The 18,020-nt window shown below is 43.9% G+C and overlaps 1 protein-coding gene across 1 annotated transcript in view; it reads right to left on the bottom strand.

Annotated features, from left to right (window-relative positions):
* The window catches only part of serinc5 (serine incorporator 5), a 57,156-nt gene that overhangs the window by 10,961 nt on the left and 28,175 nt on the right, over positions 1 to 18,020 (bottom strand). The window contains exons 3-8 of the mRNA XM_014170760.2: positions 10,563 to 10,741; positions 10,331 to 10,413; positions 9,541 to 9,634; positions 1,960 to 2,171; positions 1,772 to 1,864; positions 1,369 to 1,495 (exon numbers count right to left, since the gene is read on the bottom strand). Coding sequence (XP_014026235.1) covers positions 1,369 to 1,495; positions 1,772 to 1,864; positions 1,960 to 2,171; positions 9,541 to 9,634; positions 10,331 to 10,413; positions 10,563 to 10,741 — 788 coding nt within the window. The remainder of the gene's footprint in view (positions 1 to 1,368; positions 1,496 to 1,771; positions 1,865 to 1,959; positions 2,172 to 9,540; positions 9,635 to 10,330; positions 10,414 to 10,562; positions 10,742 to 18,020) is intronic.

Below are 18,020 nucleotides of genomic sequence, written 5' to 3' on the forward strand. Positions count from 1 at the left end.
ACACACACATGCACCGATTACAAATCTGTCAGAAGACATTTTCTAGGCTTGGGCGATATACCGTATATACCGTATGCTGGGGTATTTGGGCGATATACCGTATATACCGTATGCTGGGGTATTTGGGCGATATACCGTATATACCGTATGCTGGGGTATTTGGGCGATATACCGTATATACCGTATGCTGGGGTATTTGGGCGATATACCGTATATACCGTATGCTGGGGTATTTGGGCGATATACCGTATATACCGTATGCTGGGGTATTTGGAAAAAGCCACGGGATGGTTTTTTAATACCGTTAATAACATTGAAACAATTTCTTTGAAGTTTTGAATTACATTTGAATATTCGTAGCTACCTTTTAAGTAAATAACTACAGTCAACTTTTGTAAACTTCATAAAACATAACATTGTGTTTTTTCATATCACCTGTCACATTATTATGAAGCTTACAGTAGTCCCCAGTCACATGTCACGTGGTGTTTGTTTACAAGCACACAACGAAGAGAGACGAAGCCTTGTGAGTCACTCACTGTTGTGCAACATGCGCCAGGTGATCTAATTACAGTATGGAATTCACAACTAAATTGCCAGCTAGATATCTCATAACTATTAAGTTAACTGTCTAAAATGTGCTAAATGCTCTGGAGTTGTGAATTTGGTTGGTAATTTAGTAGCTTGTTAGCTATCTAGCTAAGTGGTTAGCTTCTTCCAAAATCAAGCATTTGCTTGGTAACAGCAGAGCATCCCCTCTTGGATCAAGAGCCTTGCTGGCTAATATTTGTTTTGTTTTTGAGTTACTTGTATAGGTCAGAAACTGTACAAAATGTTTGCAATGCACTCGTTAGCATTTACTTAGCATTCTCTATGGGATTTTACATGTACTTGTTAGCATTGCTAACCTTTGGATTACAGAGTATCAGTGGGGTTTGAAAGCAGCGCCCCTTGTGTTCAGTGCCGGTATTACAGAATATCCCAGGAACGGCACAAGGCATGACAATCTGAAGGCATGACAATCTGGATACCGCCCAAGCTTACATTTTTCCATTTATTTGTGGTTGAGAATAGCTGGAGTCTTTTACAGAGATGAACACAGAAAATTCAGTATGTCTGAGCTTAATGTGAAACACATGTGGACACCCTCACTACAAATCCAGGCTATCACACAACACCCTCTCAACAGATTCAGCCAATCACACAGACCCTCTCAACAGCCCCAGCCAATCAGAAACAATCTCACTTTTGCTCCAGTCAATAACAAATTACCTCACTGCAAAAAGTCTAAAAACACAGCCCCCTCTCCTCTCTGCACAGATCTAAAAACAGGGGATAGGTGAAAGCAACACGGTGTGTGTGTCTTACCAGGAGTAGAGCACACAGCCGAACAGGATGACAGTTCCCACTCCTGTTACGATCCTCTTATCGCTCTCTGAACCAGAGTTGAAAGGGAACACACACACTGTCGTATTCACCCCATTAACCTCCAACACTATACAGACAGTGTGAGAATGAGAGAAAGAGAGAGGGAGAGAGAGAGAGAGAGGGGGAGAGAGAGACATGCAAAAAGGGGAGGAGGAGAGAGAACAGTAATAAGAGGATGATGTTAATACTGTAAGAGGCACATTGGGCCAAACAGAGCATAGCTTTCATGGAGGCATTTAAAGTGTAAATTAACAAAATGCAAACACATGAAACCTGTTAATAGGCAATTCATATAGGCAATGAAACACTGGAACACTATGGGCTGAGCCTCCAGTATACTTACTCTCTTTGGGCTTGCTGGAGAAGGCTGAGAAGGTGAGGTACATGACGTACACACTGATCACTCCTGGCTGGAGCAGGCCAGACTTAGGCTGGACTGGAGGAGAACAGATGGACTGTTACCATACGTGTGTGTGTCCCTGTGTGTGTGTGTGTGTGTGTGTGTGTGTGCGTGCGTGCGTGCGTACTCACGTCTCTGTATGAAGGGAGATATAGCCAGCAGAGTGACTATGAAACAGAGGCTGCCGTTGAACCCCAGGAACACCTTGTTGAGCAGACAGGCCTGAGAGTGTGTGTAGAACAGAGCCATGAACACCACAGCTCCTACGGCCACACTGAACAACACCAAGGTGGCCAGAGCCAGCGCTCCATACCACAGACGGTTGTCCTTCACACCTGAACTCCTAAAGAGGGGGGACGGATGGGAGGAAGAGGGGTGGATGGGAGGAAGAGAGAGGGGGAGGTAGGGTAAGGAAAAGAGAGGAAGAGAGAGAGGAGATAGCTATATTTTATTCCTGAGGATACTAAAAGACAGGTTTAGGGTTGCTGGCAGATCATTCCACGTACGTTTACTCAGGCAAGCCAACCAGAGCTCCCCTCCCCCCAGACACACACACACACAAAGATACAAATACATTTCCAGTTAGTGAAAATACAAAAACAACCTTTAACATGGTCCCTTTTCATGCTAATTGCTACAGTGTGTGTGTGTCAGAGGGGGAGAGGAAACTGTGAGCATACACTCACTCCTCTGTCATGTGCATCCTGTCTGAAAACTGGACACTGACCAACCCCTCCCTTTTCCCGTATACAACAAGACTCTCTCTCCCTCTGTTCCTCTCTCTATCCCTCTGTTCTCTCTCCCTCTGTTCCTCTCTCTCCCTCTGTTCCTCTCTCTCTATCCCTCTGTTCCTCTCTCTCTATCCCTCTGTTCCTCTCTCTCTCCCTCTGTTCCTCTCTCTCTCCCTCTGTTCCTCTCTCTCTCCCTCTGTTTCTCTCTCCCTCTGTTCCTCTCTCCCTCTGTTCCTCTCTCCCTCTGTTCCTCTCTCTCTCCCTCTGTTCCTCTCTCTCTCCCTCTGTTCCTCTCTCTCCCTCTGTTCCTCTCTCTATCCCTCTGTTTCTCTCTCCCTCTGTTCCTCTCTCTCTCTCTCCCTCTGTTCCTCTCTCTATCCCTCTGTTTCTCTCTCCCTCTGTTCCTCTCTCTATCCCTCTGTTCCTCTCTCTATCCCTCTGTTTCTCTCTCCCTGTGTTCCTCTCTCTCTCCCTCTGTTCCTCTCTCTATCCCTCTGTTTCTCTCTCCCTCTGTTCCTCTCTCTCTCCCTCTGTTTCTCTCTCCCTCTGTTCCTCTCTCTCTCCCTCTGTTCCTCTCTCTCCCTCTGTTCCTCTCTCTCTCCCTCTGTTCCTCTCTCTCTCCCTCTGTTCCTCTCTCTCTCTCTCTGTTCCTCTCTCTCTCCCTCTGTTCCTCTCTCTCCCTCTGTTCCTCTCTCTCCCTCTGTTCCTCTCTCTCTCCCTCTGTTTCTCTCTCTCCCTCTGTTTCTCTCTCTCCCTCTGTTTCTCTCTCTCTCCCTCTGTTCCTCTCTCTCTCCCTCTGTTTCTCTCTCCCTCCCTCTGTTTCTCTCTCCCTCTGTTCCTCTCTCCCTCTGTTCCTCTCTCTCTCCCTCTGTTCCTCTCTCTCTCCCTCTGTTCCTCTCTCTCTCCCTCTGTTCCTCTCTCTCCCTCTGTTTCTCTCTATCCCTCTGTTTCTCTCTCCCTCTGTTCCTCTCTCTCTCTCTCCCTCTGTTCCTCTCTCTATCCCTCTGTTTCTCTCTCCCTCTGTTCCTCTCTCTATCCCTCTGTTCCTCTCTCTATCCCTCTGTTTCTCTCTCCCTGTGTTCCTCTCTCTCTCCCTCTGTTCCTCTCTCTATCCCTCTGTTTCTCTCTCCCTCTGTTCCTCTCTCTCTCCCTCTGTTTCTCTCTCCCTCTGTTCCTCTCTCTCTCCCTCTGTTCCTCTCTCTCCCTCTGTTCCTCTCTCTCTCCCTCTGTTCCTCTCTCTCTCCCTCTGTTCCTCTCTCTCTCCCTCTGTTCCTCTCTCTCCCTCTGTTCCTCTCTCTCTCCCTCTGTTCCTCTCTCTCCCTCTGTTCCTCTCTCTCTCCCTCTGTTTCTCTCTCTCCCTCTGTTTCTCTCTCTCCCTCTGTTTCTCTCTCTCCCTCTGTTCCTCTCTCTATCCCTCTGTTCCTCTCTCTCTCCCTCTGTTCCTCTCTCTCTCCCTCTGTTCCTCTCTCTCTCCCTCTGTTCCTCTCTCTATCCCTCTGTTCCTCTCTCTCTCCCTCTGTTCTTCTCTCTCTCCCTCTGTTTCTCTCTCCCTCTGTTCCTCTCTCTCTCCCTCTGTTCCTCTCTCTCTCCCTCTGTTCCTCTCTCTATCCCTCTGTTTCTCTCTCCCTCTGTGCCTCTCTCCCTCTGTGCCTCTCTCTCCCTCTGTTCCTCTCTCTATCCCTCTGTTTCTCTCTCCCTTTGTTTCTCTCAATTCAATTTCAATTTATTGCCATGGGAAACATGTGTTTACATTGCCAAAGCAAGTGAAATAGATAATTAACAAAAGTGAAATAAACAATAAAAAGTGAACAGTAAACATTACATTTAAAGTTTTTTTGAAAATTCTTTCCAATGTGTCAAGTAATTATCTTTTTGCTTTCTCATGATTTGGTTGGGTCGAATAGTGTTGCTGTCCTGGGGCTCTGTGGGGTCTGTTTGTGTTTGTGTTTGTGAACAGAGCCCCAGGACCAGCTTGCTTAGGGGACTCTTCTCCAGGTTCATCTCTCTGTAGGTGGTAACTTTGTTATGGAAGGTTTTGGAATCGCTTCCTTTTAGGTGGTTGTAGAATTTAACGGCTCTTTCCTCGATTTTGATAATTAGCGGGAATTGGCCTAAATCCTGCTCTGCATGCATTATTTGGTGTTTTAGATTGTTAACGGGGGATATTTTTGCAGAATTCTGCATGCAGAATCTCAATTTGGTGTTGTTCCATGTTGTGAATTCTTGATTGGTGAGCGCACCCCAGACTTCACAACCATAAAGGAAAATGGGTTCTATAACTGATTCAAGTATTTTTAGCTAGATCCTAATTGGTATGTTGAATTTTATGTTCCTTTTGATTGTATAGAAGACCCTTCTTCCTTGTCTCTCAGATTGTTCACAGCTTTGTGGAAGTTATCTGTGGCGCTGATGTTTAGGCTGAGGTATGGACCTTTTTTGTAACACCATTATTTTTGTCTGACTGAGATTTACTGTCAGGGCCCAGGTCTGACAGAATCTGTGCAGAAGATCTAGGTACTGCTGTAGGCCCTCCTTGGTTGGGGACAGAAGCACCAGATCATCAGCAAACAGTAGACATTTGGCTTCAGATTCTAATAGGGTGAGGCCAGGTGCTGCAGCCTGTTCTAGTACCTGTGTTTTTTGCCAATGTGTACATGGATTTTATAATATGGTATGTTTTCCCTCAATACCATTTTCCATCAATTTGTACAGCAGACCCTCAGGCCAAATTGAGTTGCAAGCTTTTTAGAAATCAACAAAGCATGAGAAGACTTTGCCTTTGTTTTGGTTTGTTTGTCAATTAGGGTGTGCAGGGTGAATACGTGGTCCGTCGTACGGTAATTTGGTAAAAAGCCAATTTTACATTTGCTCAGTCTATTGCTTTCACTGAGAAAATGTACCAGTCTGCTGTTAATGATAATGCAGAGGACTTTCCCAAGGTTGCGGTTGACGCACAACCCCCGGCAGTTAATGGGGTCAAATTTGTCTCCACTTTTGTGGATTGGGTGATCAGTCATTGGTTCCAAATTTTGGGGAAGATGCCAGAGCTGAGGATGATGTTGAAGAGTTTAAGTATAGCCAATTGGAATTTGTGGTCTGTATATTTTATCATTTCATTTAGGATACCATCAACCCCACAGGCCTTTTTGGGTTGAAGGGTTTGTTTTTTGTCCTGTAGTTCATTCAATGTAATTGGAGAATCCAGTGGGTTCTGGTAGTCTTCAATAGTTATATTCTAAGATTTGTATTTGATCATGTACAGTTGAAGTCGGATGTTTACATACAATTAGGTCGGAGTCATTAAAACTCGTTTTTCAACCACTCCACAAATTTCTTGTTAACAAACTATAGTTTTGGCAAGTCGGTTAGGACATCTACTTTGTGCATGACACAAGTAATTTTTCCAACAATTGTTTACAGACAGATTATTTCACTTATAAATCACTGTATCACAATTCCAGTGGGTCAGAAGTTTACATACGCTAAGATGACTGTGCCTTTAAACAGCTTGGAAAATTCCAGAAAATGATGTCATGGCTTTAGAAGCTTCTGATAGGCTAATTGGCATAACTTGAGTCAATTGGAGGTGTACCTGTATTTCAAGGCCTACCTTCAAACTCAGTGCCTCTTTGCTTGACATCATGGGAAAATCAAAAGAAATCAGCCAAGACCTCAGAAAAAAATTTGTAGACATCCACAAGTCTGGCTCATCATTGGGAGCAATTTCCAAATGCCTGAAGGTACCACGTTCATCTGTACAAACAATAAACACCATGGGACCACGCAACCGTCATACCGCTCAGGAAGGAGACGCGTTCTGTCTCCTAGAGATGAACGTACTTTGTCGCGAAAAGTGCAAATCAATCCCAGAACAACAGCAAAGGACCTTGTGAAGATGCTGGAGGAAACAGGTACAAAAGTATCTATATCCACAGTAAAACGAGTCCTATATCAACATAACGTGAAAGGCTGCTCAGCAAGGAAGAAGCCACTGCTCCAAAACCGCCATAAAAAAGCCAGACTACGGTTTGCAACTGCACATGGGGACAAAGATCATACTTTTTGGAGAAATGTCCTCTGGTCTGATGAAACAAAAATAGAACTGTTTGGCCATAATGACCATTGTTATGTTTGCAGGAAAAAGGGGGAAGCTTGTAAGCCGAAGAACACCATCCCAACCGTGAAGCATGGGGGGGGGCAGCATCATGTTGTGGGGGTGCTTTGCTGCAGGAGGGACTGGTGCACTTCACAAAATAGATGGAACATCTCAAGTTAAAGCTTGGTCGTAAATGGGTCTTCCAAATTGACAATGACCCCAAGCCTACTTCCAAAGTTGTGGTAAAATGGCTTAAGGACAACAAAGTGAAATTATTGGAGTGGCCATCACAAAGCCCTGACCTCATTCCTATAGAAAATGTGTGGGCAGAACTGAAAAAGTGTGTGCGAGCAAGGAGGCCTACAAACCTGACTCAGTTACACCAGCTCTGTCAGGAGGAATGGGCCAGAATTCCCCCAACTTATTGTGGGAAGCTTGTGGAAGGCTACCCGAAACATTTGACCCAAGTTAAACAATTTAAAGGCAATGCTACCAAATACTAATTGAGTGTATGTAAACTTTTGCCCCACTGGGAATGTGATGAAAGAAATAAAAGCTGAACTAAATAATTCTCTCTACTATTATTCTGACATTTCACATTCTTAAAATAAAGTGGTGATCCTAACTGACCTAAAACAGGATTAAATGTACATTTTTACTAGGATTAAATGTCAGGTATTGTGAAAAACTGAGTTTAAACGTATTTGGCTAAGGTGTATGTAAACTTCCGACTTCAACTGTATACGTTTTTGCTGTTTGTTCTTTGTTATAGAGCCAAACAGATTGGAGAAGTGGTTTATCCATACATCTCTGTTTTGGATAGATAACTCTTCGTGTTTGTTTAGAGTTTTCCAATTCTCCCAGAAGTTGTTAGATTCTATGGATTCTTCAATTATATTGAGCTGATTTCTGACGTGCTGTTCCTTCTTTTTCCGTAGTGTATTTCTGTATTGTTTTAGTGATTCACCATAGTAAAGGTGTAGGCTCAGGTTTTCTGGGTCTCTATGTTTTTGGTTGGGTAGGTTTCTCAATTTCTTTCTTAGGTTTTTGCATTCTTCATCAAACCATTTGTCATTGTTGTTCATTTTCTTAGGTTGTCTGCTTGACATTTTTAGATTTGATAGGGAAGCTGAAATGTCAAATATAATGTTTATGTTTTCTACTGCCAAGTTTATGCCTTCACTATTACAGTGGAATTGTCTAGAAAGGTTTGGATTTGTTTGTGGTAGATTTCTACACTATTTTCCTCACATCTATAACATTTCTTAATATTATTCAGTTCCTTTGGCTTTGATGCCTCATGTTTGAGCATAGCTCTGTTCAAGTAGAGTGTGATTTTGCTGTGTTATGTTGACATAGTTGTGTTTAGGGGGGCATATGGGGGAGGGAATGCTGTCACCTCCAGGTAGGTGTTTGTCCCCCTGTGTGCTGAGGGTTCTTGTCCAGTTCTGGCATTTAGGTCGCCACAGGCTAGTACATGTCCCTGCTCTATACCGAATTAGCATACCCCCTGAGTCTCTTCCCTGTTTCACACCTGGTAGTTTGGTGGATGGGACTACCAGCTCTCTGTAACCAAGAGGGCAACTAGTGGGTCCGTCTCCTTTATACCATGTTTCTTGTAGGATGACAATGTCTGTATTTCCAATTTCTTTGATGAAGTCTGGGTTCCGGCTCTTTACGCCAAAGACAGATGACCTCAGACCTTGTATATTCCAGGATGAGATAGTAAAAGCTTTGTGTTCCATATTGTCTAGTGTTGTTTTTGTGTGGTTTAGGCCCGGACCATCACAGTAGGTGTGAGCAGAGCATGTTGAGCATCTGATACATACCTCTTAGGTTGCAGGATGGGGCTTGGGCGGGTGTTTCTCTCTCTCCCTCTCTCTCTCTCCCTCTGTGTCTCTCTCTCCCTCTCTCTGTTTCTCTCTCTCACACTCTGTGTCACTCTCTCTCCCTCTGTCACTCTCTCTCCCTCTGTGTCACTCTCTCTCCCTCTCTCTGTTTCTCTCTCTCTCACTCTCTCTCTCCCTCTGTGTCTCTCTTTCTCTGTTTCTCTCTCTCACTCTGTGTTTCTCTCTCTCTCTCCCTCTGTGTCTCTCTCTCCCTCTCTCTGTGTCTCTCTCTCTCCCTCTGTGTCACTCTCTCTCCCTCTCTCTGTTTCTCTCTCTCTCACTCTCCCTCTGTGTCTCTCTCTCTCTGTTTCTCTCTCTCACTCTGTGTTTCTCTCTCTCTCTCCCTCTGTGTCTCTCTCTCCCTCTCTCTGTTTCTCTCTCTCTCACTCTGTGTGTCTCTCTCCCTCTGTGTCTCTCTCCCTCTGTGTCTCTCTCCCTCTGTGTCTCTCTCCCTCTGTGTCGCTCTCTCTCCCTCTCTCTGTTTCTCTCTCTCTCCCTCTCTCTGTTTCTCTCTCTCTCCCTCTGTGTCTCTCTCTCCCTCTCTCCCTCTGTCTCTCTCCCTCTGTGTCGCTCTCTCTCCCTCTCTCTGTTTCTCTCTCTCTCACTCTGTCTCTCTCTCTCCCTCTGTGTGTGTCTCTCTCTCCCTCTGTGTCTCTCTCTCTCCCTCTGTGTCTCTCTCTCTCCCTCTGTGTCTCTCTCTCTCCCTCTGTGTCTCTCTCTCTCCCTCTGTGTTGCTCTCTCTCTCTCTCTGTTGCTCTCTCTCTCTCCCTGTTGCTCTCTCTCTCTCCATCTGTTTCTCTCTCTCTCCCTGTGTCTATCTCTCTATCCCGCTATCTCTTTGTCTCTCCCTCTGTTTCTCTTTCTTCCTCCCTGTTTCTCTCTCTCTCTCTCCCTCTGTCTTTATGCATTCCCATGTGACTGTTTTGGCTGAGGACAGACAGAAAGGCTGTAGGAGAAAGAGAGCTTTATTAGAAGTATTGCTGTTGCTGTTCTCACCAGTTAGTGTTCCATCTGTGAGCAAACTCCACCAGCAGCATGAGCTGGATCAGTAGGAAGAGAAACCCCCCTACAGCGCCCACATACCTCCACACTGAGGGGAGGAGAGAGAGGGGGAGGGAGGGAGAGAGAGAGAGAGAGAGAGGAGGGAAGAGAGACACAGAGGGAGAGAGGAGGGAGATAGAGAGGGAGGGAGAGAGAGAGGAAGGAAGGGAGGGAGAGAGGAGGGAAGGGAGACAGAGGGAGAAAGAAGGGGGAGAGAAGGCGATAGAGAGTGAGGGAGAGAGAGAGGAGAGAGTCAGAGTCAGAGGGAGAGAGACAGAGGAGTAGAGAGAGAGAGAGGAGGGAGGGAGGGAGATCACACATTTAAAGTATTGCAAAGCTAACCATCAAATATCTCATCTCTTGTTCCATATGTTCTGCAGGGTGTGCACACTTAGCTGCTGCATAATTCCTCATGTGTTGCCATCGCATAGACAACCACAGGGACTAGATTCTCAGGCACACACGCACACGGTAATTAAAGCCTGCAGCTGCATCCTCTCCTCTGAAGGGAGTAGATAACAGACTCCCTCTCCTCTCTTTCTCTCTCTTTATTTCCCTTCTCTCAAAGCTGGTTAAGTCAAGGACAGTCACGCTGACCTCTACAGGTAAGTATAGGTGACAGAGATTTGAGAGGGAGGTGCTTATCCGAGACCCCACAGTGTGAAAGAGCAGAGCAGAGCTCCAGTCTCTGTCCCATCTGAGAGAACAAAGACTATGGACATGAGAGGGACATAAGGGTCCATACCTTCCAGAAAGGTGTCCTGCTCTGGCAGGAAGAATCCTCCAACACAGCAGGCCAACAACACTACGAACTTCGGGAACCAAAACCTGTCAGAGAGAGAGAGACATAAACATCGAGACATAAACATCACTACACACACACACACACACACACACACACACACACACACACACACACACACACACACACACACACACACACACACACACACACACACACACACACACACACTTACCCGTTGTGTATGGCGGCGCGGCAGCCGGTGGCAGAGTTGACTCGTAGGGTGAAGATACAGAAGAAGAAGAAGAAGCAGGCCATGCCGAAGCAGACCTTGTACACAGCAGAGTAACCCACCAAGGTAGAGCAGTTCTCACCAGCCTTCAGCTTCTCACACAGGTCACTGTAGAATGGGATCTACAGCAGAGAGAGGGCTGCATTTAAAATGTGTTATAGTTTCCCTGACTCTCTAGCTTTTGTTTAGCTGACTGTTATCAAGCTGGACAGAGTAAAGAGACTATAATGACTGTTATCAAGCTGGACAGAGTAAAGAGACTATAATGACTGTTATCAAGCTGGACAGAGTGAGGAGACTATAATGACTGTTATCAAGCTGGACAGAGTAAAGAGACTATAATGACTGTTATCAAGCTGGACAGAGTAAGGAGACTATAATGACTGTTATCAAGCTGGACAGAGTGAAGAGACTATAATGACTGTTATCAAGCTGGACAGAGTAAAGAGACTATAATGACTGTTATCAAGCTGGACAGAGTGAAGAGACTATAATGACTGTTATCAAGCTGGACAGAGTGAGGAGACTATAATGACTGTTATCAAGCTGGACAGAGTAAAGAGACTATAATGACTGTTATCAAGCTGGACAGAGTAAAGAGACTATAATGACTGTTATCAAGCTGGACAGAGTAAAGAGACTATAATGACTGTTATCAAGCTGGACAGAGTAAAGAGACTATAATGACTGTTATCAAGCTGGACAGAGTAAAGAGACTATAATGACTGTTATCAAGCTGGACAGAGTAAAGAGACTATAATGACTGTTATCAAGCTGGACAGAGTGAGGAGACTATAATGACTGTTATCAAGCTGGACAGAGTAAAGAGACTATAATGACTGTTATCAAGCTGGACAGAGTAAAGAGACTATAATGACTGTTATCAAGCTGGACAGAGTGAGGAGACTATAATGACTGTTATCAAGCTGGACAGAGTAAAGAGACTATAATGACTGTTATCAAGCTGGACAGAGTAAAGAGACTATAATGACTGTTATCAAGCTGGACAGAGTGAAGAGGCTATAGATGACTTATCAAGCTGGACAGAGTGAAGAGTCTATAATGACTGTTATCAAGCTGGACAGAGTGAGGAGACTATAATGACTGTTATCAAGCTGGACAGAGTGAGGAGACTATAATGACTGTTATCAAGCTGGACAGAGTAAAGAGACTATAATGACTGTTATCTAGCTGGACAGAGTAAAGAGACTATAATGACTGTTATCAAGCTGGACAGAGTGAGGAGACTATAATGACTGTTATCAAGCTGGACAGAGTGAGGAGACTATAATGACTGTTATCAAGCTGGACAGAGTAAAGAGACTATAATGACTGTTATCAAGCTGGACAGAGTGAGGAGACTATAATGACTGTTATCAAGCTGGACAGAGTAAAGAGACTATAATGACTGTTATCAAGCTGGACAGAGTAAAGAGACTATAATGACTGTTATCAAGCTGGACAGAGTGAGGAGACTATAATGACTGTTATCAAGCTGGACAGAGTAAAGAGACTATAATGACTGTTATCTAGCTGGACAGAGTAAAGAGACTATAATGACTGTTATCAAGCTGGACAGAGTAAAGAGACTATAATGACTGTTATCAAGCTGGACAGAGTAAAGAGACTATAATGACTGTTATCAAGCTGGACAGAGTAAAGAGACTATAATGACTGTTATCAAGCTGGACAGAGTAAAGAGACTATAATGACTGTTATCAAGCTGGACAGAGTAAAGAGACTATAATGACTGTTATCAAGCTGGACAGAGTGAGGAGACTATAATGACTGTTATCAAGCTGGACAGAGTGAAGAGACTATAATGACTGTTATCAAGCTGGACAGAGTAAAGAGACTATAATGACTGTTATCAAGCTGGACAGAGTGAGGAGACTATAATGACTGTTATCAAGCTGGACAGAGTGAGGAGACTATAATGACTGTTATCAAGCTGGACAGAGTGAAGAGACTATAATGACTGTTATCAAGCTGGACAGAGTAAAGAGACTATAATGACTTATCAAGCTGGACAGAGTGAGGAGACTATAATGACTGTTATCAAGCTGGACAGAGTAAAGAGACTATAATGACTGTTATCAAGCTGGACAGAGTAAAGAGACTATAATGACTGTTATCAAGCTGGACAGAGTGAGGAGACTATAATGACTGTTATCAAGCTGGACAGAGTAAAGAGACTATAATGACTGTTATCAAGCTGGACAGAGTGAGGAGACTATAATGACTGTTATCAAGCTGGACAGAGTGAAGAGACTATAATGACTGTTATCAAGCTGGACAGAGTAAAGAGACTATAATGACTGTTATCAAGCTGGACAGAGTGAGGAGACTATAATGACTGTTATCAAGCTGGACAGAGTAAAGAGACTATAATGACTGTTATCAAGCTGGACAGAGTGAAGAGACTATAATGACTGTTATCAAGCTGGACAGAGTGAAGAGGCTATAGATGACTGTTATCAAGCTGGACAGAGTAAAGAGACTATAATGACTGTTATCAAGCTGGACAGAGTAAAGAGACTATAATGACTGTTATCTAGCTGGACAGAGTAAAGAGACTATAATGACTGTTATCAAGCTGGACAGAGTGAGGAGACTATAATGACTGTTATCAAGCTGGACAGAGTGAGGAGACTATAATGACTGTTATCAAGCTGGACAGAGTGAGGAGACTATAATGACTGTTATCAAGCTGGACAGAGTAAAGAGACTATAATGACTGTTATCAAGCTGGACAGAGTAAAGAGACTATAATGACTGTTATCAAGCTGGACAGAGTAAAGAGACTATAATGACTGTTATCAAGCTGGACAGAGTGAAGAGTCTATAATGACTGTTATCTAGCTGGACAGAGTAAAGAGACTATAATGACTGTTATCAAGCTGGACAGAGTGAGGAGACTATAATGACTGTTATCAAGCTGGACAGAGTAAAGAGACTATAATGACTGTTATCAAGCTGGACAGAGTGAGGAGACTATAATGACTGTTATCAAGCTGGACAGAGTAAAGAGACTATAATGACTGTTATCAAGCTGGACAGAGTGAGGAGACTATAATGACTGTTATCAAGCTGGACAGAGTAAAGAGACTATAATGACTGTTATCAAGCTGGACAGAGTAAAGAGACTATAATGACTGTTATCAAGCTGGACAGAGTAAAGAGACTATAATGACTGTTATCAAGCTGGACAGAGTGAGGAGACTATAATGACTGTTATCAAGCTGGACAGAGTAAAGAGACTATAATGACTGTTATCAAGCTGGACAGAGTGAGGAGACTATAATGACTGTTATCAAGCTGGACAGAGTGAGGAGACTATAATGACTGTTATCAAGCTGGACAGAGTAAAGAGACTATAATGACTGTTATCAAGCTGGACAGAGTAAAGAGACTATAATGACTGTTATCAAGCTGGACAGAGTAAAGAGACTATAATGACTGTTATCAAGCTGGACAGAGTGAGGAGACTATAATGACTGTTATCAAGCTGGACAGAGTAAAGAGACTATAATGACTGTTATCAAGCTGGACAGAGTAAAGAGACTATAATGACTGTTATCAAGCTGGACAGAGTGAGGAGACTATAATGACTGTTATCAAGCTGGACAGAGTAAAGAGACTATAATGACTGTTATCAAGCTGGACAGAGTGAGGAGACTATAATGACTGTTATCAAGCTGGACAGAGTGAGGAGACTATAAATGTAGGTCCGTTATCATTTCTACACTGTTTCAGTTTGGTTTTAGTCATTTTAATGTTGACTGAGATGTTTTGACTCCCCTGGTCTAGAGGAAGCAGTACGCCCTCAGCGAATCGGCTTCAGACAGTGTCGACCTAATAGGTTACATTCTGAGCGTCACACTTCTAAAGGAACATGCAGTGACACCAACCCCTCTTTCTTTCCGACCTGTTACTGAGGGTTTCAGCCACAACAAACAAAGACATGATGGAATACATTACCAGACTGCTCTCAGCAGAGACAACACATGAAACAGAGAGAGCAGGAGAGAGAGAAAGAGAGAGAGAGAGCTAGAGAAAGAGTTAGAGAGAGAGAGAGCTAGAGAGAGAGAGAGAGAGAAAGAGAGAGAGAGAGCTAGAGAGAGAGCTAGAGAGAGAGAGAGCTAGAGAGAGAGAGAGAAAGAGAGAGAGAGCTAGAGAGAGAGAGAGAGAGAGAGAGAGAGAGAGGGGGGAGAGAGCAAGCGAGAGAGAGAGCTAGAGAGTGAGAGAGAGCTAGAGAGAGAGAGCGAGCTAGAGAGAGAGCGAGAGAGAGCTAGAGAGAGCGAGAGAGAGAGAGCTAGAGAGCGAGAGAGTGAGAGAGAGCGAGCGAGAGCGAGAAGGAGTATGCCTATAGAAAGTGAATGAGAATTAGACAGCCAGAACAAGAGTCACTTGAGTAATGTCAACGGGAAACCAAAAGAGCAGCTTCAATACAGGGAGGAGGGAGCCTCTAGAAAATGTTTTAAACCAGTGTGGTTAAACCTCTGTAGCAGCGTACTGGTACACAAGTACTACAGTGAGGGAAAAAAGTATTTGATCCCCTGCTGATTTTGTACGTTTGCCCACTGACAAAGAAATGATCAGTCTATAATTTTAATGGTAGGTTTATTTGAACAGTGAGAGACAGAATAACAACAAAAATATCCAGAAAAACGCATGTCAAAAATGTTATAAATTGATTTGCATTTTTATGAGGGAAATAAGTATTTGACCCCCTCTCAATCAGAAAGATTTCCGGCTCCCAGGTGTCTTTTATACAGGTAACAAGCTGAGATTAGGAGCACACTCTTAAAGGGAGTGCTCCTAACCGCAGCTTGTTACCTGTAAAAAAGACACTTGTCCACAGAAGCAATCAATCAATCAGATTCCAAACTCTCCACCATGGCCAAGACCAAAGAGCTCTCCAAGGACAAGATTGTCAGGGACAAGATTGTAGACCTACACAAGGCTGGAATGGGCTACAAGACCATTGCCAAGCAGCTTGGTGAGAAGGTGACAACATTTGGTGCGATTATTCGCAAATGGAAGAAACACAAAAGAACTGTCAATATCCCTCGGCCTGGGGCTCCATGCAAGATCTCACCTCGTGGAGTTGCAATGATCATGAGAACGGTGAGGAATCAGCCCAGAACTACACGGGAGGATCTTGTCAATGATCTCAAGGCAGCTGGGACCATAGTCACCAAGAAAACAATTGGTAACACACTACGCCGTGAAGGACTGAAATCCTGCAGCGCCCGCAAGGTCCCCCTGCTCAAGAATACATATACATGCCCGTCTGAAGTTTGCCAATGAACATCTGAATGACTCAGAGGACAACTGGTGAAAGTGTTGTGGTCAGATGAGACCAAAATGGAGCTCTTTGACATCAACTCAACTCGCCGTGTTTGGAGGAGGAGGAATGCTGCCTATGACCCCAAAAACACCATCTCCACCGTCAAACATGGAGGTGGAAACATTATGCTTTGGTGGTGTTTTTCTGCTAAGGGGACAGGACAACTTCACCGCATCAAAGGGATGATGGACGGGGCAATGTACCGTCAAATCTTGGGTGAGAACCTCCTTCCCTCAGCCAGGGCATTGAAAATGGGTCGTGGATGGGTATTCCAGCATGACAATGACCCAAAACACACGGCCAAGGCAACAAAGGAGTGGCTCAAGAAGAAGCACATTATGGTCCTGGAGTGGCCTAGCCAGTCTCCAGACCTTAATCCCAGAGAAAATCTGTGGAGGGAGCTGAAGGTTCGAGTTGCCAAACATCAGCCTCGAAACCTTAATGACTTGGAGAAGATCTGCAAAGAGGAGTGGGACAAAATCCCTCCTGAGATGTGTGCAAACCTGGTGGCCAACTACAAGAAACGTCTGACCTCTGTGATTGCCAACAAGGGTTTTGCCACCAAGTACTAAGTCATGTTTTGCAGAGGGGTCAAATACTTATTTCCCTCATTAAAATGCAAATCATTTTATAACATTTTTGACATGCGTTTTTCTGGATATTTCTGTTGTTATTCTGTCTCTCACTGTTCAAATAAACCTACCATTAAAATTATAGACTGATCATTTCTTTGTAAGTGGGCAAACGTACAAAATCAGCAGGGGATCAAATACTTTTTCCCCCCACTGTACGTACTACTGCTCTATCAAAACAAAAACCTTAAAACGTCCTTCAGTCTACGTCAATCAGGGCACCTGACTGTTCCTCTTGGCAGATTATTGGTTGAGTCTGAAACCCCCAGCATGACTGTAGTATAGTCAGGCAGTCACTGGATAGAGCTGTTATAGTTCAGCACCACAGCCACTGTAGGCAAAGTGTAGTAGGATACAGAGCAGTAGGATACAGTGTAGTAGGATACAGAGGAGTAGGATACAGTGTAGTAGAATACAGTGTAGCAGGATACAGAGTGGTAGGATACAGAGTGGTAGGACACAGAGAGGTAGGATACAGAGTAGTAGGATACAGTGTAGTAGGATACAGTCTAGTAGGATACAGTGTAGTAGGATACAGAGAGGTAGGATACAGTGTAGTAGGATACAGTCTAGTAGGATAGTGTAGTAGGATACAGAGTAGTAGGATACAGTATGGTAGGATACAGAGTAGTAGGATACAGAGTAGTAGGATACAGTGTAGTAGGATACAGTGTAGTAGGATACAGTATAGTAGGATACAGAGTAGTAGGATACAGTGTAGTAGGATACAGAATAGTAGGATACAGTGTGGTAGGATACAGTCTAGTAGGATACAGTGTAGTAGGATACAGTGTAGTAGGATACAGAGAAGTAGGATACAGTGTAGTAGGATACAGTGTAGTAGGATACAGAGTAGTAGGATACAGTGTAGTAGGATACAGAGAACTAGGATACAGTGTAGTAGGATACAGTATAGTAGGATACAGAGATGTAGGATACAGTAGAGTAGGATACAGAGTAGTAGGATACAGAGTGGTAGGATACAGAGTGGTAGGATACAGACTGGTAGGATACAGTGTAGTAGGATACAGAGTAGTAGGATACAGAGAGGTAGGATACAGTGTAGTAGGATACAGAGAGGTAGGATACAGAGTGGTAGGATACAGAGTAGTAGGATACAGTGTAGTAGGATACAGTGTAGTAGGATACAGAGAAGTAGAATACAGTGTGGTAGGATACAGAGTAGTAGGATACAGAGAGGTAGGATACAGAGTGGTAGGATACAGAGTAGTAGGATACAGAGAAGTAGGATACAGAGTAGTAGGATACAGTATAGTAGGATACAGAGTAGTAGGATACAGTGTAGTAGGATACAGTGTAGTAGGATACAGTGTAGTAGGATACAGAGAACTAGGATACAGTGTAGTAGGATACAGTATAGTAGGATACAGAGATGTAGGATACAGTAGAGTAGGA

Source organism: Salmo salar, chromosome ssa24, assembly GCF_905237065.1.
Source record: "Salmo salar chromosome ssa24, Ssal_v3.1, whole genome shotgun sequence".
Classification (NCBI taxonomy): Eukaryota; Metazoa; Chordata; class Actinopteri; order Salmoniformes; family Salmonidae; genus Salmo; species Salmo salar.